General features: G+C 33.2%; 1 protein-coding gene across 3 annotated transcripts in view; it reads left to right on the forward strand.

Moving 5' to 3' along the window:
• LOC142237241 (neurobeachin-like protein 1) overlaps nt 1-21,730 on the forward strand; it is a 272,260-nt gene that overhangs the window by 82,116 nt on the left and 168,414 nt on the right. For all 3 annotated transcript variants that reach the window (XM_075308615.1, XM_075308616.1, XM_075308617.1), the window contains 2 exons: nt 6,791-6,940; nt 7,117-7,274. In XM_075308615.1, the coding sequence (XP_075164730.1) occupies nt 6,791-6,940; nt 7,117-7,274 (308 nt within the window). The remainder of the gene's footprint in view (nt 1-6,790; nt 6,941-7,116; nt 7,275-21,730) is intronic.

Here is a 21,730-nt window from a genome sequence, read left to right on the forward strand (position 1 = left end):
CGATTTTGCTTCTTGGGCGTCTACAAACTGTATTTTCTATCCGATTTGCCAGAAATTGAAAATCTAGAGGTATTTTAGGACCATAAAGAGGTGTGTCGAAAATGGTCCCTATCGGTCCATGGTTTGCTATAGCCCCCATATAGACCGATCTTCCGATTTTGCCTCTTGGGCGTCTAGAAACTGTATTATCTATCCGATTTGCCTGAAATTAAAAATTTAGAGTTATTTTAGGACCACAAAAAGGTGTGTCGAAAATGGTCCATATCGGCCCATGTTTTGGTATAGTCGCCATATATACCGATCTGCCGATTTTGCTTCTTGGGCGTCTAGAAACTGTATTTTCTATCCGATTTGCCTGAAATTGAAAATCTAGAGGTATTTTAGGACCATAAAGAGGTGTGTCGAAAATGGTCCGTATCGGTCCATGTTTTGGTATAGTCGCCATATAGACCGATCTCTCGATTGTTTTTCTTGGGATTCTACAAACTGTATTTATTACCCGATTTGTCTGAAACTGAAAATCTAGAGGTATTTTAGGACCATAAAGAGTTGTGCCAAAAATGGTGAGTATCGGTCCATATTTTGATATAGCCCCCATATAGACCGATCTCCCGATTTTACTTCTTGGGCTTATAGAAACCGTATTTATTACCCGATATGCCTCAAATTGGAAATCTAGAGGTGTTTTGGGACCCCAAATATGTGTGCCGAAATTGAGGTGTATCGGTCCATTTTTTGGTGTAACCTCCATATAGACCGATCTCTCGATTTTACTTCTTGGGCGCCTAGAGACTATAATTTCTAGCCGATTTGCTTGAATTTGAAAATCTAGAGGTATTTTAAGATCACAAATAGGTGTGTCGCAAATGGTGTCTATTGGCCCATATCTTGGTATAGCCCCCATATAGACCGATCTCCCGACTTTATTTCTTGGGCTTCTAGAATCCGTAGTTTTTATCCAATTTGCCGGAAATTAGTAATCTAGACGTATCTTAGTATCGGTCCATATTTTGGTATAGCCCCTATATATACTGATCTCCCGATTTTACTCAAATACCTCTAGAATTCCACTTTCAGACGAATTGGGTGAAAACTACGTATTCTAGAAGCCCAAGAATGTTCCTCAAATGAAATTGCTAATATCATGGGCATCTCAAATGATCGAATCCATTTAATTTAGCATGAAGAACTACGGATGAAAAAGCTTTCTGCAAGATGGGTGCCGCATTTGTTAACAGTCGATCAAAAAAGAATGAACATTTCTCAAGCTTGTTTGGATCGTTTCATAACTGTTGATGAGACATCGATCCACCACTATACTCCAGAGACAAAAGAACAATCCAAACAATGGTCTGAAGCTGGAGGAAGTGCCCCAAAGAAGGCAAAAAACAATTCACTCGGCTGGTAAGGTTATGGCAACGGTTTTTTGGGATTTCAAAGGTATTTTATTGATTGACTATCTGTAAAAGGGTAAAACAATAAATTCAGAGTACTATTGCATCCTTTTGGATCAATTAAATGTACAAATTCGAGAAAAACGTCCTGGCTTACAACACAAAAAATAATTTTTCATCAAGACAACGCACCAGCGCACAAGAGTGTTTTAACAATGACTAAAATCAACGAATTAAAGTACGAGTTGCTTGACCACTCACCTTATTCTCCTGATTTAGCTCCCACACACAAAAAAATTTGTTTCTGATTCAACCACGAAATTAATTGATCCAATTAATTTTTTAACTGAAATGTCTTCAATCACAGAAATGATAGTATCAATTAAAGAATTAATTGACAGTCAATTAAAAAATTAATTGATCCAATTAAATATTTAATTGATACTATTAATTTGTGTGATTGATTTTTATTTCAATTAAAAAATTTGTTAAATCAATTAAATTTTTAATTGAATATTTTTTAAAACTCAATTAAAATTTTAATTGGAAAAATTTTCGTGAAATTTTTTTCTGTGCAGTGACTTTTATTTGTTCCCAAATCTAAAAAAAAAATCCAGCAAGGAGCGTTTTACCTCAAATGAAGATGCAATTACAGTTGTAAACCATTATTTTGAAGACCTTGAGGAAAACTATTTTAATCAAGGGATAGAATTGCTAGAAAAGCGTTGGACTAAATGTATTGAAGTTTCAGGAGATTATATTGAAAAATATAAATATTTTTAAAAAACTAACTATTCTCTTTCATTGATAGGCTAAGAAGTTTCCGAACCGCCCTCGTACTTGTTTTGTTTAAATTTCTTTTGCAGTTGTTTTTTTTAGTTATTTATTTTTTTTTTTCATTCATGCACGAATGTATCTCTGTGGCACATCGGAATTTCTTGGTTTATTAAATGGATTAATTTTGTGTGTGTGTTCATTGTTTTATAATGGAAAATTTGGTTTATTACATTTGTATTTGAAGTGTGTCCGGGTGCTAATTTTTTTTTTCTATTATTGTATTGGAAAATTACCAGCCTTTCCCACTATTGGAAATATTTTGCCAATTTTAATGCATACCAATGTGCATGTCTTTAATTTTGCCATGACTTAGAAATTGGTTCGTGATCATCCATTATACTGTATTCGATCTGCAATTATATAATGTTGGTTTTGATTTGTTATTCACACACACACACACTCAAAAAAAAAAAAAAAGAATAGCTTCTCAAACATATGTCTCAAATATATCTTGCAGAAAGCACATATATTTTTGGATATTGTCGAAACATTACACTGGAAAAAAGGGTATATCCGGTTCCAACGATTTTGGCATTACACTAATGGTTTTGGTATTGATTCCGAGCCAGCGGAGAATTGAAGTAAAGACACAATTATCATTTAAATTCAATTTTAATTTTGCGCTCTTTGTTCTACACGCTCACAAAAAATCGCTTCTGTAACATATACTCCCAAACATATTTTGATTCAAGCATATACATTTTTGGGTATTGCCCAAACATTTATATGTTTGATCTCTTCCAATATATAATATGTTTGAAAGCATATTGGTCTAAACAATATATGTTTGGGTAGTCTAAGTTCCAAACATTTTGTATTTTTGCATCCAAATTCAATAATGTTGTCTTCCAAAAAACAATATGTTATTATGTGAACATATAATATGTTTGGAAGAAAAAAAAATCTCCCAAACAATATTGTCCTCAAAATTTTATTTATTTATTTATATATTTACAATCATAATGAATTATGAAAATAAACAGGTAATATAGGTGCTAACAACATAGGTTTTCGACCTGAATGCTCAAAATTTTGTTTCTGCCTAATTGTATATTCCCCCACATCTTTCTCACTTCCACGAGATTTTTTAGTTCTTAGCACCTTTTTCTGTAATACAAACATTGTAGAAGAAATTATTCAATTTTATGATTTTTTTTTATTTTAATTTTACCTTTTGCCGGACGGGGATTCGAACAGCGGACCACACAGTTTGTAAGGATCAAAGAAGTAGCTGATCAATTGCCCAAGGAAAAATAAAATGTTAATTTTGTAATAACAAGCAACAACCACCAACTTAATTCAATATCGCTCCCTGTTAAATAGCGCTCCAAGCTACTAAACACATATATGTTTATAGGCTATTTCTAAATTAATATATGTTTGCATCCAAGCATATTATATTTACAAACATTTTATGTCCCAAACATAATATGTTCTAACATATTAACATATATGTCCCAAACATGTTATGCTAGTTTATGAACATTATATGCTTGCACTCAAAAATATTGTGTTTAAACATTTGTGTTCCAAACATATAATGTTTATAGCCAAACATATGAAAAACAGTCTTTTTCATCCGTGTACTGCATGGTTAAAATGATCACAAATTGGCACCATGGTAGTGAAAAAATCAGCATACAAAGTTTCAAATTCACCCAGGGGGAATTTGTTAGTTTTTTGTTTTCATTATGTTTTTACTAGTTTTGTTGATTGTCTATTCTTTTCTGCGACATTTAATTGTACCAAATTTAAATTTTCACTTTAAACGGCGTAAAAAGCGTATTTTCTAAGACTGGTTTAAAAAAACTTCATAGGAAGTGAAAAAAGTATTGATGGAGGATCCCGGGATGCTCTTAAAAAGAAATGTTTGTAAAACAACTTTAAATTTTTTGCTTGGGTATTATAGGTTTGGAAGCAATGATACATTCTTACTTGTCGCAGTGTACACACAAAAAGAGAATACATTTATTTTATGAATAGTGTTCACAAAAATTTTCCAAACACGGGATTCATAAATTATATGAAAACAATTCATAAAATAAACAAGTAAGGAAAGTCTAAAGTCGGGCGGTGCCGACTATATTATACCCTGCACCACTTTGTAGATCTAAATTTTCGATACCATATCACATCCGTCAAATGTGTTGGGTGCTATATATAAAGGTTTGTCCCAAATACATACATTTAAATATCACTCGATCTGGACAGAAGTTGATAGACTTTTACAAAATCTATAGACTCAAAATTTAAGTTGGTTCATGCACTAGGGCGGAACACAATTTTAGTAAAAATTTACCCTGTTCCACAGTGTGGAGCAGGGTATAAATATGGGAAACGTTTAAATCTGAAGCAATTTTAAGGAAACTTCGCAAAAGTTTATTTATGATTTATCGCTCGATATATATGTATTAGAAGTTTAGGAAAGTTAGAATCATTTTTACAACTTTTCGACTAAGCAGTGGCGATTTTACAAGGAAAATGTTGGTATTTTGACCATTTTTGTCGAAATCGGAAAAACATATATATGGGCGCTATATCTAAATCTGAACCGATTTCAACCAAATTTGGCACGCATAGCTACAATGCTAATTCTACTCCCTGTGCAAAATTTCAACTAAATCGGAGCAAAAAAATAGCCTCTGTGGCCATATGAGTATAAATCGGGCGAAAGCTATATATGGGAGCTATATCTAAATCTGAACCGATTTCAACAAAATTTGACACGCACAGCTACAATGCTAATTCTACTCCCTGTGCAAAATTTCAACCAAATTGGGGTAAAACTCTGACTTCTGGGACCGTATTAGTCCATATCGGGCGAAAGATATATATGGGAGCTATATCAAAATCTGAACCGATTTCAATAAAATTTGGCACACTTGACTATAGTACTAATTGTTCTTCTTGTGCGAAATTTTAAGTAAATTAGGGTAAAACCCTGGCTTCTGGGGCCATATAAGTCCATATCGGGCGAAATATATATATATATATATATATATATATATATATATATATATATATATATATATATATATATATATATATATATATATATATATATATATATATATATATATATATATATATATGAGAGCTATATCTAAATCTGAACCGATTTCTTCCAAAATCAATAGGGATCTATTCTGATCTTGTGCCAAATTTGAAGTCGATTGGACTAAAACTGCGACCTAGACTTTGATTACAAAAATGTGTTCACGGACAGACGGACATCGCTATATCGACTCAAGAGCCCACCCTAAGCATTTTGGCCAAAGACACCGTGTGTCTATCTCGTCTCCTTCTGGGTGTTGCAAACATATGCACTAACTTATAATACCCTGTTCCACAGTGTGGAGCAGGGTATAAAAATACAGGTTTTCATTGGCTACGAATGTATACATAATATGAATAGAGTTTTTAATATTATAAATGAAGTAAACATATTTTTCGTCATTGAAAAATATATACTTTTCCATAATATACAGTTGTGCTCAAAATAATAGTAGTGCTGTGCTGAATTTTTTTTCTGCTTCTTCTATTCCTTCCACTAAAGGTTTATTTTATCTTTGTTTTTTACTATATCATTGTTTGGAGTGTGCATAATAAAAAAATACCGTTGGTTTAACTTCTGATGCTATTGTTGTTGTAAAAAAATCGACATAAGAAGAATCCCTTTGCAAGCCCCAAAACAAATAAAAGGGTTATAAGCTAGCTTACAAACAATTAAAAGACGAAAATAATTTAGCTGTCCATAGTCCAAGAAAAGTCACTCTCCTTTCAAAAAAAAAACATGTATCGAAAAGAATAAAGTATGCCCAAGAGGATTTCCACTGGTCAGTACAGAAATGGAGGAACGTTCCCCAGTACAGAAATGGAGGAACATTAGATGGATGAGTCAAAAATGGTGCTTTATGATTGAAGAGGATCCCGTCTATATGTTCGGCAACCTAAAAACACTGAGTACAGTACCAATTTTACGACAAAAACTGTAAATCACGATGGTGCTTTAATTTATATGCTACTACTATTATTTTGAGCGCAGCTGTATATTAAAAACGTAATGCAATACATGTAACTTTTCCTTTAGATTTTCCCCCTGATTCTTAATGCCTGCATAATTGGTCAAAATGTATGAACCCATTTACTAAAAACCGCATTATAGTCCAACCAGTAAAGAACATAATTTTATAATATTTTATATTACTTATGAGCACATATGCTTCATTTAATATTGTTTTTTGTCAAGAGAAAATATTGTTTTGCTAAGAGAAAACCAGTATTTTTTGATATATTAAGTAAAGTTTCATTGATTTTATGAAACCGTCCATATATATTATTAAAAAAAATCATAATTTCCCAACAAGTATTTACGAAAACAATATATTATTTAAGTGTACATATTTTTTATGAAAAAATCCATAAATTTATAAAAATGTACAAATTCATATTTTATTTTTTTGTGTGTACAATTATTGTTAATTAAATAGTTTGTAGTCTATGTTATATTATCACTGTAATTTGATCTTTTTTGTTGTCTCATTTTATCTCTTTTTTAGATACAGCCACTCTATGATTCTTACCAACGTGATGTCGAAATTCATCTCTGGGAGCCCATCAATCGATTTTGGGCTGAGTGCTATGAGGCATGCAAAGTGGCATCGAAAAAGCGTAGTACATTCCAAACCGAAAATAGAACCCAATTTCAGGTAGGTAGAAAGGCTAAGGTGACTCAAACATGCAACCTAAACCAAAAAAAAAAAAATGAAAGACACCAATATGCATTTCATACGCACAACCAAATTTGCAATTGCAAACCAGAAAATAATGTTAATGGAATTTTTTGGTTGTTTATTCTTTTTTTTTGTTTCGTTTTTTATGATAGAAAAAAATCGTTATTCCCTGGAAGGTGCGTCAAGTTGAAGAAACGAAACGCCTGAATGCAGCTGCATTACAGCATAAACGCCGAAATAGTCACATCAAGAAAAAATGGAAATGTGCCAAACGATTCCTGTATGGGCCTCGTGGTCCCTGGTTTACAGGGTAAGTGAAGTTGAAAATTAAATTAATATTTTTTTGCTGGGGGGTGGAAATGGAGGAAAATTCAATTTGTCTTGAAATTAAGGAACTAAATGAAATAAGCAAGTTGTCACCGATGATATAAATGACAGGCCAATATGAAATTTTAGCGAAAGTGTTGAAACGTAACAATGGCTTAACATAACTCTCTCTCTCTCTCTCTCTCTTACTCTACAGACAGGGCGTATAATACAGAAATATCTTCCAGTTAAATTCTGTTTTTGTTTGTGGTTTGCACAAAGTGACAAAAAAGATATAGATACGAATGTAATTGACAGTAAAACAGTAGCTGATATTACCACAAAAAAAAAAAACAATGCACTACATCGAAAAACTTTAATGAGTTAAAAAAAAATCAACTAAATTTTATTTCCTTTTTTTTTTAGAAAATTCTATAATGCGTTGTTAAAATAACGTTCATTTACCGACATTTCTCCATTTTTAACTAGCATTTACGAAATTCGTCCATTTCCTAAAAGCAAAAATTACTTAAAAGAATGGAAAACAAGTAAGTTCGGCCGGGCCGAATCTTAACTACCCACCACCATCAATCAAATATAATAGTTTCCTTTGAAAATTTCAGGGGGGTTTGATGACAGATATTTTCCCAAGCAGATCGGTTCAACCAGTACGCTTCCCACAGATATAAAGATTTTACCTATGAAGACTAGATCAGATTCTGAATTTATAAGAACCATTTTTTGTTTGAGTCTTAGAGGAATCATAAACATCTCTTTTAAGTGCAAACAAATGATGAAATAACGCCTTGATTTGAAATCTAAAATCTGTGAATTTTCATCCCCCTTGATTTGAAATCTGAAATCTGTGAATTTTCATCCCAATTATTTAAATGACTACGAGAAGTAAAATCTGAAAATTTTGCATTCAGTTTCAAGCAATTTTCATGATCAGTGCGCCTTCTATATCGTCAATAAGTGAAATCGGTCTATATGGAGGCTTTACCAAATGGACCAATAAAACTAAATCATATACACTTTGTTATGGGTCTAAAATGCCAGTATATTTTCAATTTGTGGCAAATCGGATAAAAACTACAATTTCTAGAAACCCTAGGAGTTAAATCGGGAGTTCGGTTAAATGGGGGCTATACCAAAACATGGAAGGATACACATAGTATTCAGCACCTTTAATTGTGGTTCTAGAATCTAGACCCCAAATCGGAGGGCCGGTTTATAAGGGGGCTATATCAAAAACTGTACCGATACTCAATATATTCGGCACACCCCTTTATGGTCCTAGAATACCTCTAGATTCAGGCAAATTGGGTAAGAACTACGCATTCTAGAAGCCCATGAAGTAAAATCGGGAGATCGGTCTATGTGGGGGTTATGTTACATCAAAACATGGACCGGTACTCACCATTTTCGGTACACAGAAAAAAATTTCACGAAAAATTTTCCAATTAAAATTTTAATTGAGTTTTAAAAACTATTCAATTAAAAATTTAATTGAATCAACAAATTTTTTAATTGAAACAAAAATCAATCACCAAAAATAATAGTATCAATTAATTTTTTAATTGGATTAATTAATTTTTTAATTGACATTCAATTAATTTTTTAATTGATACTATCATTTCTGTGATTGAAGACATTTCAATTAAAAAACAAGTACATACGGCCGCAAGTTCGGCCAGGCCGAATTTATGTACCCACCACCATGGATTGCGTAGAAACTTCTACGAAAGACTGTGATTTAGTCCATACATTGTACATATTAGACAAAAAAGTTATGTATAGTTAAGTCTACAAATAATTACGAATCGATATGGACTTTTTGTACGTAGAGAGCCAGAATTGATATATGGGGGTCGCTTATATGGGGGCTATATACAATTATGAACTTGATATGGAACAATTTTTGTGTGATTGGGGATCGATTTATCTGAGGGCCATATATAACTATAGACCGATATGGACCTAGTTAGGCATGGTTGTTAACGACCATATACTAGCACAATGTACCAAATTTCAACTCACTCGGATGAAATTTGCTCCTCCAAGAGGTTCCAAAACCAAATCTCGGGATCGGTTTATATGGGGCTATATATGATTATGGACTGATATGGACCACATTGGCATGGTTGTTAAATATCATATACGATCACCACGTACCAAATTTCAAGCAGATCGGATGAATTTTGCTTCTCCGAAAGGCACCGGAGGTCAAATCTGGGGATCGATTTATATGGGAGCTATATATAATTATGGACTGATAGGAACCAATTCCTGCATGGTTGTTGGATACCATATACTAACATCACGTACCAAATTTCAACCGAATGGCAAGAATTTTGCTCCAAGGGGCTCTGGAGGTCAAATCTGGGGATCGGTTTATATGGGGCCTATATATAATTATGGACCGATATCGACCAATTTTTGCATGGGAGTTTTAGGCCATATATTAACACCACATACCAAATTTCAACTGAATCAGATGAATTTTGGTCTTCCAAGAGGTTCCGGAGGTCAAATCTGGTGATCGGTTTATATGGGGGCTATATATAATTATGAACCGATGTGGACCAATTTTTGCATGGTTGCTAAAGACCATATGCTAACATCACGTACAAAATTTCAGTCGGATCGGATGAAATTTGCTTCTCTTAGCGGCCTCGCAAGCCAAATCGGGGGATCGGTTTATATGGGGGCTATATATAATTATGGACCGATGTCGACCAATTTTTGCATGGTTGTTAGAGACCATATACTAACACCATGTAGCAAATTTCAGCCGGATCGGATGAAATTTGCTTCTCTTAGAGGCCTCGCAAGCCAAATTATGGACCGATGTGAACCAATTTTTGCATGATTGTTAGAGACCATATACTGACACCATGTACCAAATTTCAGTCGGATCGGATGAAATTTGCTTCTCTTAGGTGCCTCGCAAGCCAAAATTTGGGGTCCGTTTATATGGGGGCTATACGTAAAAGTGGACCGATATGGCCCATTTGCAATACCATCCGACCTACATCAATAACAACTACTTGTGCCAAGTTTCAAGTCGATAGCTTGTTTCGTTCGGAAGTTAGCGTGACATGCTCAGATCGACTCAGAATTTCACCACGACCCAGAATATATATACTTTATGGGGTCTTAGAGCAATATTTCGATGTGTTACAAACGGAATGACAAAGTTAATATACCCCCCATCCTATGGTGGTGGGTATAATTAATTGGATCAATTAATTTCGTGATTGAATCAGAAAAAAAAAATTGTGTGTACACGCCTTTAGGGTCCTAGAGTACCTCTAGATTTCAACTTTCAGGTAAATTGGATTAAAACTACGGATTATAGAAGCCCAAGAAGTAATAATTTGAACCGGTTTCGGCAAGATCCGAAGAAGTGCTGGAAATTTCTGAATAAAAGCTTTGGTAGATCGCACCGAACTGAAGCTACAATCGTTGATGATAGAGGAGAAGAGATAGTTGAGGACAAAGCGAGAGCTCAGCGGTTTAATGACTACTTCGTTAACTCCACTGAAGATTTAAGGCAACGACTAGGTCAGTCTGATGGTTTCAATTCTTTACGTACGCTTCGCTACCATACGAATACGTTTAAATTTAAAGATACTACAGTGGATGAAATATTAAGTATTATACGGGATATGGATGTGACGAAGTCTGCGGGCTTTGATGATGTATCGGTATTATCTGTACGGGAATGCGCGGAAGAATTAAGTCCATACCAAGATTTCAAACCAAGATTTTCAACGACATCATAAACACGGCCACTTTCCCAAGTTGTTTAAAAATTCATAAAGTAATTCCGATTCCCAAAGAAAAAAATGCTATATCTGTAGAGAAATACAGACCGATATCATTGCTGTCGATATTTGACAGATTGTTTGAAAAAATTATCTACAATCAGTTATCAAAGTACTTGGATGAAGAGTCATTAATTTATGGGAACCAATATGGATTCAGAAATGGGTGTGGGACCGAAGAAGCGGTAGTCAATGTTGTAAACCATATATGTGAATGTATTGACCGAGGTTATTATGGTGTAGGTGGGATTTTTTATGACTTTTCAAAGGCTTTTGACTTAGTTGACCACTCGATATTGTGTAGTAAGTTGGAGTTTTATGGTATACAGGGTAAGGAGCTCCAATTGTTTAAGAGTTATTTGGACAACCGGAAGCAGTTTGTATGCATAAATGGCCATAAAAGTTCCGTGAGTGATGTAAGGTGCGGGGTGCCCCAAGGTAGCGTTCTGGGACGTTTACTTTTTAAGATATACTTGAATGATATTAAAAATCTTCCATTAACCGGTAGGCTGTTTATGTACGCAGATGATCTATGCGTGTTTTACCCTTATAAGGAGAGACTTTTCTTGAAAACTATCATAGAGAGGGATGCTGCGCTTATTGCAGAGTATTCGCACATTAATAGGCTTGTATTAAATGCGAATAAAACGAAATATGTACGATTTAGGCCGCATTCTTGTCGTGTTGATACAAATCATTCTATATTTGTAGATGGTAGTGAAATTTTTGAGGAAATGAGCGTAAAATATTTGGGCGTAATATTGCAGCAGAACTTAAATTGGAAGCTGCACATTGAGCAACTCCGCTCAAAGATATCTCCTGTTATTGGCATCATGTACAAACTAAAGAACAAACTGAATATCGAATGTAAATCTTTACTTTTTCAGTCACTCATTCAAAGTAATTTGAACTATTTGGTACTTTTATATGGTTGTAGACGAAATCAAGACTTAAAATCATTGCAAACACTCCAGAATAGAGCTCTGAAAATAATTTACAATTTACCACACATGTACTCCACACTTTCTCTTTATAAAGATGTTGGCAAGAATATTTTACCAGTCTATGGTATGCACAAGATGCAATTATTAGTATACATGTATAAAGTTTTACACAATATTGGTCACCATAATATTAGATTTTGTACTCTCCAACACCGTTTCAGTACAAGAAATAGTACAAATTTGGAAGTTGCGAGATATCGATTGGAGATGACGAAACAACGTATTCAATATATGGGTAGTACAGAATATAACAATATGCCACAATACTTAAAGGAAATCCGATCTATATCAATTTTCAAGCCAAAGTTAAAAGAGTATCTTTGTCAAAATATTGAAATGCTTGTCTTATAAAGTGAGTTTCTATATACAATTATAAATTTAAAGTTTATCTTTTTTATATAAATTCTCTTTTTTATATTTAAACCTTGTTTTTTTCCTTTCTTGATTTTTTTACACTACTATTTTGCTCATTTGAATTGTAAAGCCAGATAACCTCAAACAAAGCCTAAAGGGCGCTGAGGTACAAAATATTGTAATATTTCATAACTAATGTTAAATTCTAAATAAATAATTAAAAAAAAAAAAAAAATCGGGAGATCGGTCTATATGGGGGCTATATCAAAACATGGACCGATACACCTCATTTTCGGCACACCTCTTTATGGTCCTAGAATACCTCTAGATTTCCAATTTCAGGTAAATCGGATAGAAAATACACTTTCTAGACGCCCAAGAAGCAAAATCGGGAAATCGGTCCATATGGGCGCTATACCAAAACATGGACCGATAGGCACCATTTTCGGTACACTTTTTGGATGGTCCTAAAATACCTCTAGATTTCCAATTTCAGACAAATTGGATAAAAACTACAGTTTTTATAAGCCCAAGACCCCAAATCGGGAGGTCGGTTTATATGGGGACTATATCAAAACTTGGACCGATATAGCCCATCTTCGAACTTGACCTGCCTGTAAACAAAAGACGAATCTGTGCCAAATTTCAGGACGATAGCGCCATTATTGAAGGCTGTAGCGTGATTACAACAGACAGACAGACGGACATGCTTATGCACACAAAAAATTTTTTTCTGGTTCAATCACGAAATTAATTGACTATCAGTTATTCCGGACGACAGTGGTCGTGTAGAACATATCCCATATATTGTGCACATTATAAGTTAAGTCCGAAGGAGGCATAATCGATACTGCCGCATGTTTATGGGATCGATAACACATTTACCGATTATTTAGTCATCGCCGGCAAGTCGTAGCGATCCGACACACTGCAAGATTATTTACAAACACCGACATTCCGTCCAGAATAAATGATAGTCTGTAAAGCGCATTATTCTGCTTTAGTTTTTATTGAATTTTTTTTTACGAACTCAAAAAATTTCTCTTCTGGGAAAAAATGAAGATTGTAACATTAGGTTTATTTCGGTAGTGGAAGGGTTAAGGAGACGACTTTGTCCTTAATATTTTTTGTAAATTACGCATCCTATAATTTAGGTTGCGTAACCTTTAATAACACTTAAATATTTTTTCTGGGTATATAAAATTCAAACTATGTTTATTTGTTTGTTTATTTGTATGTTCTGGGTAAGGTCGGAGGTTAGTATTATGTTAGTATATGGTCTCTAATAACCTTGCAAAAATTGGTCCATATCGGTTCATAATTATATATAGCCCCCAATACACCGACCCCAGATTTGACCTCCGGAACCTCTTGGAGGAGCAAAATTCATCCGATTCGTTTGAAATTTGGTACATTGCGCTAGTATAGGGCCGCTAACAGCCATGCAAAAATTTGTCCATATCGGTCTATAGTTATTTATAGCCCATGCTCAATCACACAAAAATTGGTCCAAATCTCCAAAAATAATAAAAACCAAAATTTTATTTCTATAGAAAATTTTGTCAAAATTTTATTATTGTAGAAAGTTGTGTCAAAATTTTATTTCTATAGAAAATTTTGTTAAAATTGAATTATATACGTATTTAATCGGCCTTTTTTTGTTTATATATACCCCGCATGGACTAACTTACAATTTAGAAGACGTTGTTAAGAAGTTTTAAGATACCTTGTCATCGGCAAGTGTTACCGCAACCCAAGTAATTCGATTGTGGATGACAGTCTTTAGTAACATAGAAGTTTCTACGCAATACATGGTGGAGGGTACATAAGATTCGGCCTGGCCGAACTTACGGCCGTATATACTTGTTCTAATTCAATCACGAAATTAATTGATCCAATTAAGTTTTTAATTGAAATGCCTTCCATCACAGAAATAATAGTATCAATTAAAAAATTAAATGACGGTCAATTAAAAAATTATTTGATCCAATTAAAAAATTACTATTAGTTTGTGTGATTGATTTTTATTTCAATTAAAAAATTGTTGATTCAATTAAATTTTTAATTGAATATTTTTTAAAGCTCAATTAAGATTTTAATTGGAAAATTTTTCGTGAAATTTTTTTCTGTGTAAAAATAAGGTGGCGTCTAGGCAAATATCCGCTACTTTATTTTTCGACATTGTGAAAGTTGAAGAAAAGTTTCACAATTTTTATTTTGAAATTTCAAGGAATGTAACACACAAATGTAAAAAGTATCACATTTAGTGGCACAAGAAAAAATGTGGCACCAAAGTATCACCGCCGTAAAAAGTGTCAAATTTGATACTAAAGTGGCTCAACGGTGACACTGCTGTAGGCGAAATTTTCCTTAGTTCAAATTCATACGACTTTTACTCAGGCACGTGTACTTGTGCTAAATGTAATTAACAAAGCTTGTTTTAGTTACAAATTCTTTACTTTCAAGAAATTAGTATAATATTGTGTAAATTTTGTTGCCTAAAATTTAGGTAGCATAGTCTTTCATATTATGTAAATTTTTTTTTGTTAGGTGTACTACTTTTTATTAATTTATTTATTACAATTTTAAAAGCTATAATAAACATCAGCATATTGGGTTGAGGATTATTATATTAACTTGTTAATTTATGTGATCCAAAGCCAATATTCCAAAAGAAATGGCAACACTTATTTTGGCTATGAAAACTCCAAATATTCGTCCACTGTAATTTCTTTTAATTAAACTTTCATTGCAAATCCAACAAATTACTTCATTTCAACAGATGTAATAATTATTATATAATACTCACAAAAAAAAACAAGCGAAAGTAATTTCACCAACTACTTAAATATTGGCAGTCATAAGAAAAAACGACAAACTCCATGACAAATTATTACCTGGTTTAACCATTTTGTCTATCCATCAAAACCATCATAACTTGAATGCATTCATGAGTTTGAAAATTTATTTCATATCCGAATTGGTGAAGAAGGTGTTTGTCAAATTTATGACTACACGTTTACAGACCCAAGATATATTCTATTATGAAATTATACACTGGGGAAAAATCATTTTTAGATGAAATTAAGAAATTAATAGATCCAAATTGACCAATTAAGTCATTGAAAAGAAATCTATTGTTAATTTCGATTCTCGACACTGAAAATATGAGATATTATCTAAATTTTGGCATACGTAATTTACACAATATTAGGGACAAATTTCTTTAAAATAAAAAAATTTTAATTGAAACAAGGTTCGTAATCTTTGTTTTGGAATTTTTTTTTCGTTAAATTTAGGACACAAATTTTTGAAATTTGCATTCCACCGTTAGAGTCGTATGCCTTTGAACTAAGGCAAATTTTCTTTAACGTAGGGAACCACTTTTTTGATTTAAAGAAATGATGCTTAAATGAACTGAAATATTGAATCTTTAGATTTAAGATAAAAACTCATCAAATATATGCTAAGACTTAATTTGAGGATTTTGCATATTGTTTGTTTGTTTGTTTGTTTAACATTTATTGGTCTTGTACAACAAGACTTAGGTCTTATATTTACAGTACAAGATTTATATAATACACTCAAAAAAAAAGTGAACTCTCTATTTCACTAAAGCCATATTAACTTTATATTAGTTCATAGAATCATTATGTTTGGAAAAAGTTTATTTTAGTCAAATAATTTTTTGCGTATGTTAGTTAAATGAACTAAAAAACGGGAAAAAGTTATACACAAATAAAGCATAAAGATTTCCTAATTTCGTATTTCTTACAAAATAGTTCATTATTTCTTTAAATTTGTAAATTTTACCAAAAATGTGTCCATCATGAACTTCGTATGTCACTAAAGACATTCTTGCAATTTTGAACTCCAAGATTTCTCTTAAAACTACAAAATTTTCTTTAACTACTGAAAAAATTTAGTTATGTCTAATAAATTTTCTTGAATTTGTCGAAAAATATTTACTTATTTTTGCCATATCGGAGTGATGCCAGCGCTTGTAATACCGTTTAGTTAAAATTTTCTAAAAAAGTTCCAAATTTTCTAAAATTAATCGAAAGTTATCTTTCCTGGTGGGTTCACTGTTTTTTCAGTGTACAAAATAGAAATGCTAATGCATATTATACTATAATTAAGTAAACAATTATGAATACAATAAACATACACAGAAAAAAAGGGAGCCACCGTGGTGCAATGGTTAGCATGCCCGCCTTGCATACACAAGGTCGTGGGTTCGATTCCTGCGTCGACCGAACACCAAAAAGTTTTTCAGTGTTTGATTATCCCACCTCAGAAATTCTGGTGACATTTCTGAGGGTTTAAAAAACTTCTCTAGGTAGTTTCACTGCAATGTGGAACGCCGTTCGGACTCGGCTATAAAAAGGAGGTCCCTTGTCATTGAGCTTAACATGGAATCGGGCAGCACTCAGTGATAAGAGAGAAGTTCACCAATGTGGTATCACAATGGACTGAATAGTCTAAGTGAGCCTGATACATGGGGCTGCCACCTAACCTAACCTAACCTAATCTACACAGAAAAAAACATCACCAACATATTTCCAATTAAAAAGTTACTTGACGTTGAAAATTTTTCCAATTAATAAATTAATTAATACAATTACCTTTTTAATCAAGATAGAAATATTAAGATAATTAAGTCAATGATTGAACATTTTAAAATTTTTAATTAATAAAATTAACTTTTTAATCAAATTCGGATGACTAAGTTACTAAAAAAAATTATGAACATTTTATCAATTTTTAATTAAAAATGTATTTCAAACAATCAATTGTTAATCGAAATAACAACTCTAAGCCAATTCAGAAAGTAATTGAAAATAGTTACCTTTTTTAATAAAAAAATTGAGTTTTGCAATCAACATCAATTAAATTTTTAATTGAATCAATTAAAAAATTAATTGAAATTTGCTCGAAAGAGGTGGTTACCGACGAAAACATCAAAAAAATCAACAAAATGATTTCGAATGACCGTAAAATTAAGTTGATTGAGATAGCAGAGACCTTAAAGATATCAAAGGAACGTGTTGGTCATACAATTCATGAATATTTGGATATGCGGGAGCTCTGTGCAAAATGGGTGCCGCGCGAGCTCACATTTGACCAAAAACAACAACGTGTTGATGATTCTGAGCGGTGTTTGCAGCTGTTAACTGGTAATACACCCGAGTTTTTCCATCGATATGTGACAATGGATAAAACATGGCTCCATCACTACACTCCTTAGTCCAATCGACAGTCGGCTGAGTGGATAGCGACCGGTGAACCGTCTCCGAAGCGTGGAAAGACTTAAAAGTCCGCTGGCAAAGTAATGCCCTCTGTTTTTTGGGATGCGCATGGAATAATTTTTATCGATTATCTTGAGAAGGGAAAAACCATCAACAGTGACTATTATATGGTGTTATTGGAGCGTTTGAAGGTCGAAATCGCGGCAAAACGGCCCCATATGAAGAAGAAAAAATTGTTGTTCCACCAAGACAACGCACCGTGCCACAAGTCATTGAGAACGATGGCAAAAATTCATGAATTGGCTTCGAATTGCTTCCCCACCCACCGTATTCTCCAGATCTGGCCCACCAGCGACTTTTTCTTGTTCTCAGACCTCAAAAGGATGCTTGCAGGGGAAAAAAAATTGGCTGCAATGAAGAGGTGATCGCCGAAACTGGGGCCTATTTTGAGGCAAAACCGAAGGAGTACTACCAAAATGGTATCAAGAAATTTGAAGGTCGTTATAATCGTTAGGGAACTATGTTGAATAATAAAAACGAATTTTGACAAAAAAATGTGTTTTTTTGTTAGACCGGGGACTTATAAGCCAACCGGTTATATGATTATGGACTGATATGGACCACTTTTGGCATGGTTTTTAAATATCATATACTACCACCACGTACCAAATTTCAACCGGATCGGATGAATTTTGCTCCTCCAAGAGGCTCCGGAGGTCAAATCTGGGGATCGGTTTATATGGGGGCTATATATAATTATGGACCTATATGGACCAATTTTTGCTTGGTTGTTTGAGACCATATACGGATGAATTTTGCTCTTCTAAGAGGTTCCGGATCTCAAATCTAGGCTCGGTTTATATGGGGGCTATATATAATTATGGACCGATATGGACCAATTTTTGCATGGTTGTTAAAGACCATATACTAACACCACATACCAAATTTCAAGTGAATCGGATGAATTTTGCTCCTCCAAGAGACTGCAAGCCAAATCTGGGGGTCGGTTTATATGGGGGCTATACGTAAAAGTGCTCCGATATGGCCCATTTGCAATACCATCCGACCTACATCAATAACAACTACTTATGCCAAGTTTCAAGTCGATAGCTTGTTTCGTTCGGAAGTTAGCGTGATTTCAACAGATGGGCGGACGGACATGCTCAAATCGACTCAGCATTTCACCACGACCCAGAATATATATACTTTATGGTGCTTAGAGCAATATTTCGATGTGTTACAAACGGAATGACAAAGTTAATATACCCCCATCCTATGGTGGAGGGTATAAAAATTAATAGCATCAATTAAGTTTTAATTGACTTCAGTGATTGATATTAACAATTCTGTGATTGAAGACATTTCAATTAAAAATTTATTGGATCAAATAATTTCGTGATTGACAAAGTTAATATACCCCCATCCTATGGTATATGGTATGAAAATTAATACCATCAATTAAGTTTTAATTGACTTCAGTGATTGATATTAATTGACTTCTGTGATTGAAGACATTTCAATTAAAAATTTATTGGATCAATTAATTTCGTGATTGAATCTAAAAGATATTTTTTTTGTGTGTGCATCAATCACCAAAGTCAATTAAAAAATAAATTGTTCCAATTAAATAATTAATTGATACAATAAAGTTTTGTGATTGATTTTTGAATTAAAAAAATTCTTGAATCTATTAAATTTTTAATTTAATATTTTTTAAAATTCAATTAAAATTTTAATTCAACAAATTTTGTGTCATATTTTTTTCTGTGAAATTTTGGTGCTATTGTTTTTTTTGTTTTCATCTTTGTAATTGATGTCAATGCGCAAACGATTACAAAGTCACCATGAAATTTGAATGACTAATTTTGATCGCACAGATTATCGCTCTATGCAGAGGATTACTCGCCTCCTGTCTATCGTATGTAGATATCGATTAAAAACAAATTTACAAATTTATTTCATATTTTCATATAAACACCACCTTGTTTTGACGATTGAATTATAATTCACCTTAAATGTAGCAAACTTGCATTTATGAACGTTCGCAAGGTAGAAAACCTTGTTGTTTTTGAGATTTTATTCTTTTACTCCTCAACTCGTTTGCACTTATTTCTTTTGGAAGTTTGAAGAAGAAAAAAAAACAAAATGAATAAAAAATATGCGTAAGCCAGTTTTTTGCTACATTGACAAAATGTTGTTATTATCAAGCGTTTTAATTTGCTTATTAATCATTTCATAGAAAATAAATAAACCAGACCTCAGGCAAGACTCTGACTAATACATCTAGAGTTGTAGGTAAAAAAAAATATTTTTTTTTTTCGAAAAATTATTCTGGTTGTCGCTACTGATTTGCGATTTTCTTACTCAACCTACTATGTAAATGTCAAGTGAAATGTAATAATAAAAGTTCGGGGTTATGAGATATATTTGAAGGTGATTGAAAATTATTTATACATAGAAAATACGCATTGATTGTAACAACCGAATTTATTACTATCCTTCTGTTGGTAGTTTAAGAAGAAAAGTGAAGAGTTATATAGGGAGAAAGTGCGACAATTTAACTAAATTGTAATCCACGTTGTGAGATTGCCAAAAAACGTTGTTAAAACAAAAAAAGTTAAATTTAGCGTTATTTTAATAACGGACTTTTTATACCCTCCACCATAGGATGGGGGGTATATTAACTTTGTCATTCCGTTTGTAACACATCGAAATATTGCTCTAAGACCCCATAAAATATATATTCTGGGTCGTTATGAAATTCTGAGACGATCTAAGCACATCCGTCCGTCCGTTGAAATCACGATAACTTCCGAACGAAACAAGCTATCGACTTGAAACTTGGCACTTGGCACAAGTAGTTGTTATTGATGTAGGTCGAATAGTATTGCAAATGAGCCATATCGGTCCACTTTTACGTATAGCCCCCATATAAACGGACCCACAGATTTGGCTTGCGGAGCCTATAAGAGTAGCATATTTCATCCGATCCGGCTGAAATTTGGTACATGGTGTAAGTATATGGTGTCTAACAACCATGCAAAAATTGGTGCATATCGGTCCATAATTATACATAGCCCCCATATAAACCGATCCCCAGATTTGACCTCCGGAGCCTCTTAGAGGAGCAAAATTCATCCGATCCGGTTGAAATATGGTACGTGGTGTTAGTATATGGTCTCTAACAACCATGCAAGAATTGGTCCATATCGGTCCATAATTATATATAGCCCCCATATAAACCGATCCCCATATTTGACCTCCGGAGCCTATTGCAGGAGCAAAATTCATCCGATCCGGTTGAAATTTGGAACGTGGTGTTAGAATGTGGTCTCTAACAAACACGCAAGAATTGGTCCATATCGGTCCATAATTATATATAGCCCCCATATAAACCGTTCCCCAGATTTGATCACGGGATCCTCTTGGAGGAACAAAATTCATCCGATCCGATTGAAATTTGCAACGTGGTGGTTAGTATAAGGCCGCTAAGAACTATACCAAAATTGGTCCATATCGGTTTATATTTATATATAGCCGATCCCCAATCACACAAAAATTAGTCCATATGGGTTTATAATCATGATTGCCACTCGAGCCAAAAATATTCTACCAAAATTTTATTTTTATAGAAAATTTTGTCAAAATTTTATTTCTATAGAAAATTTTGTCAAAATTTTATTTCTATAGAAAATTTTATCAAAATTTTATTTCTATAGAAAATTTGTTTCCAAATTTTTTCCCAAATTTTTAATTGAATAGAACTACTTTTTAAAAATATTTTAAGCTGTTTTGGTCCGAAATGCACTAAAAAAAAAAGTTTACTTAGATTTCGTCCTTGCTTTAAGGATTTTGGTATTGATTCCGGCTTCTTTAAAATAAAGACATTTTTTAGCTACCTATCGGGCTTCAACATAAATCTAGGATACAGATCTCATTTATCGAATTTTCATCCTCTTTTCGCGGAATATTATGAAAGCTACACGTACAAACAAATGCCAATTTAACAATCGAAATTATAAC

This window comes from Haematobia irritans, chromosome 4, assembly GCF_050003625.1.
Source record: "Haematobia irritans isolate KBUSLIRL chromosome 4, ASM5000362v1, whole genome shotgun sequence".
Classification (NCBI taxonomy): domain Eukaryota; kingdom Metazoa; phylum Arthropoda; class Insecta; order Diptera; family Muscidae; genus Haematobia; species Haematobia irritans.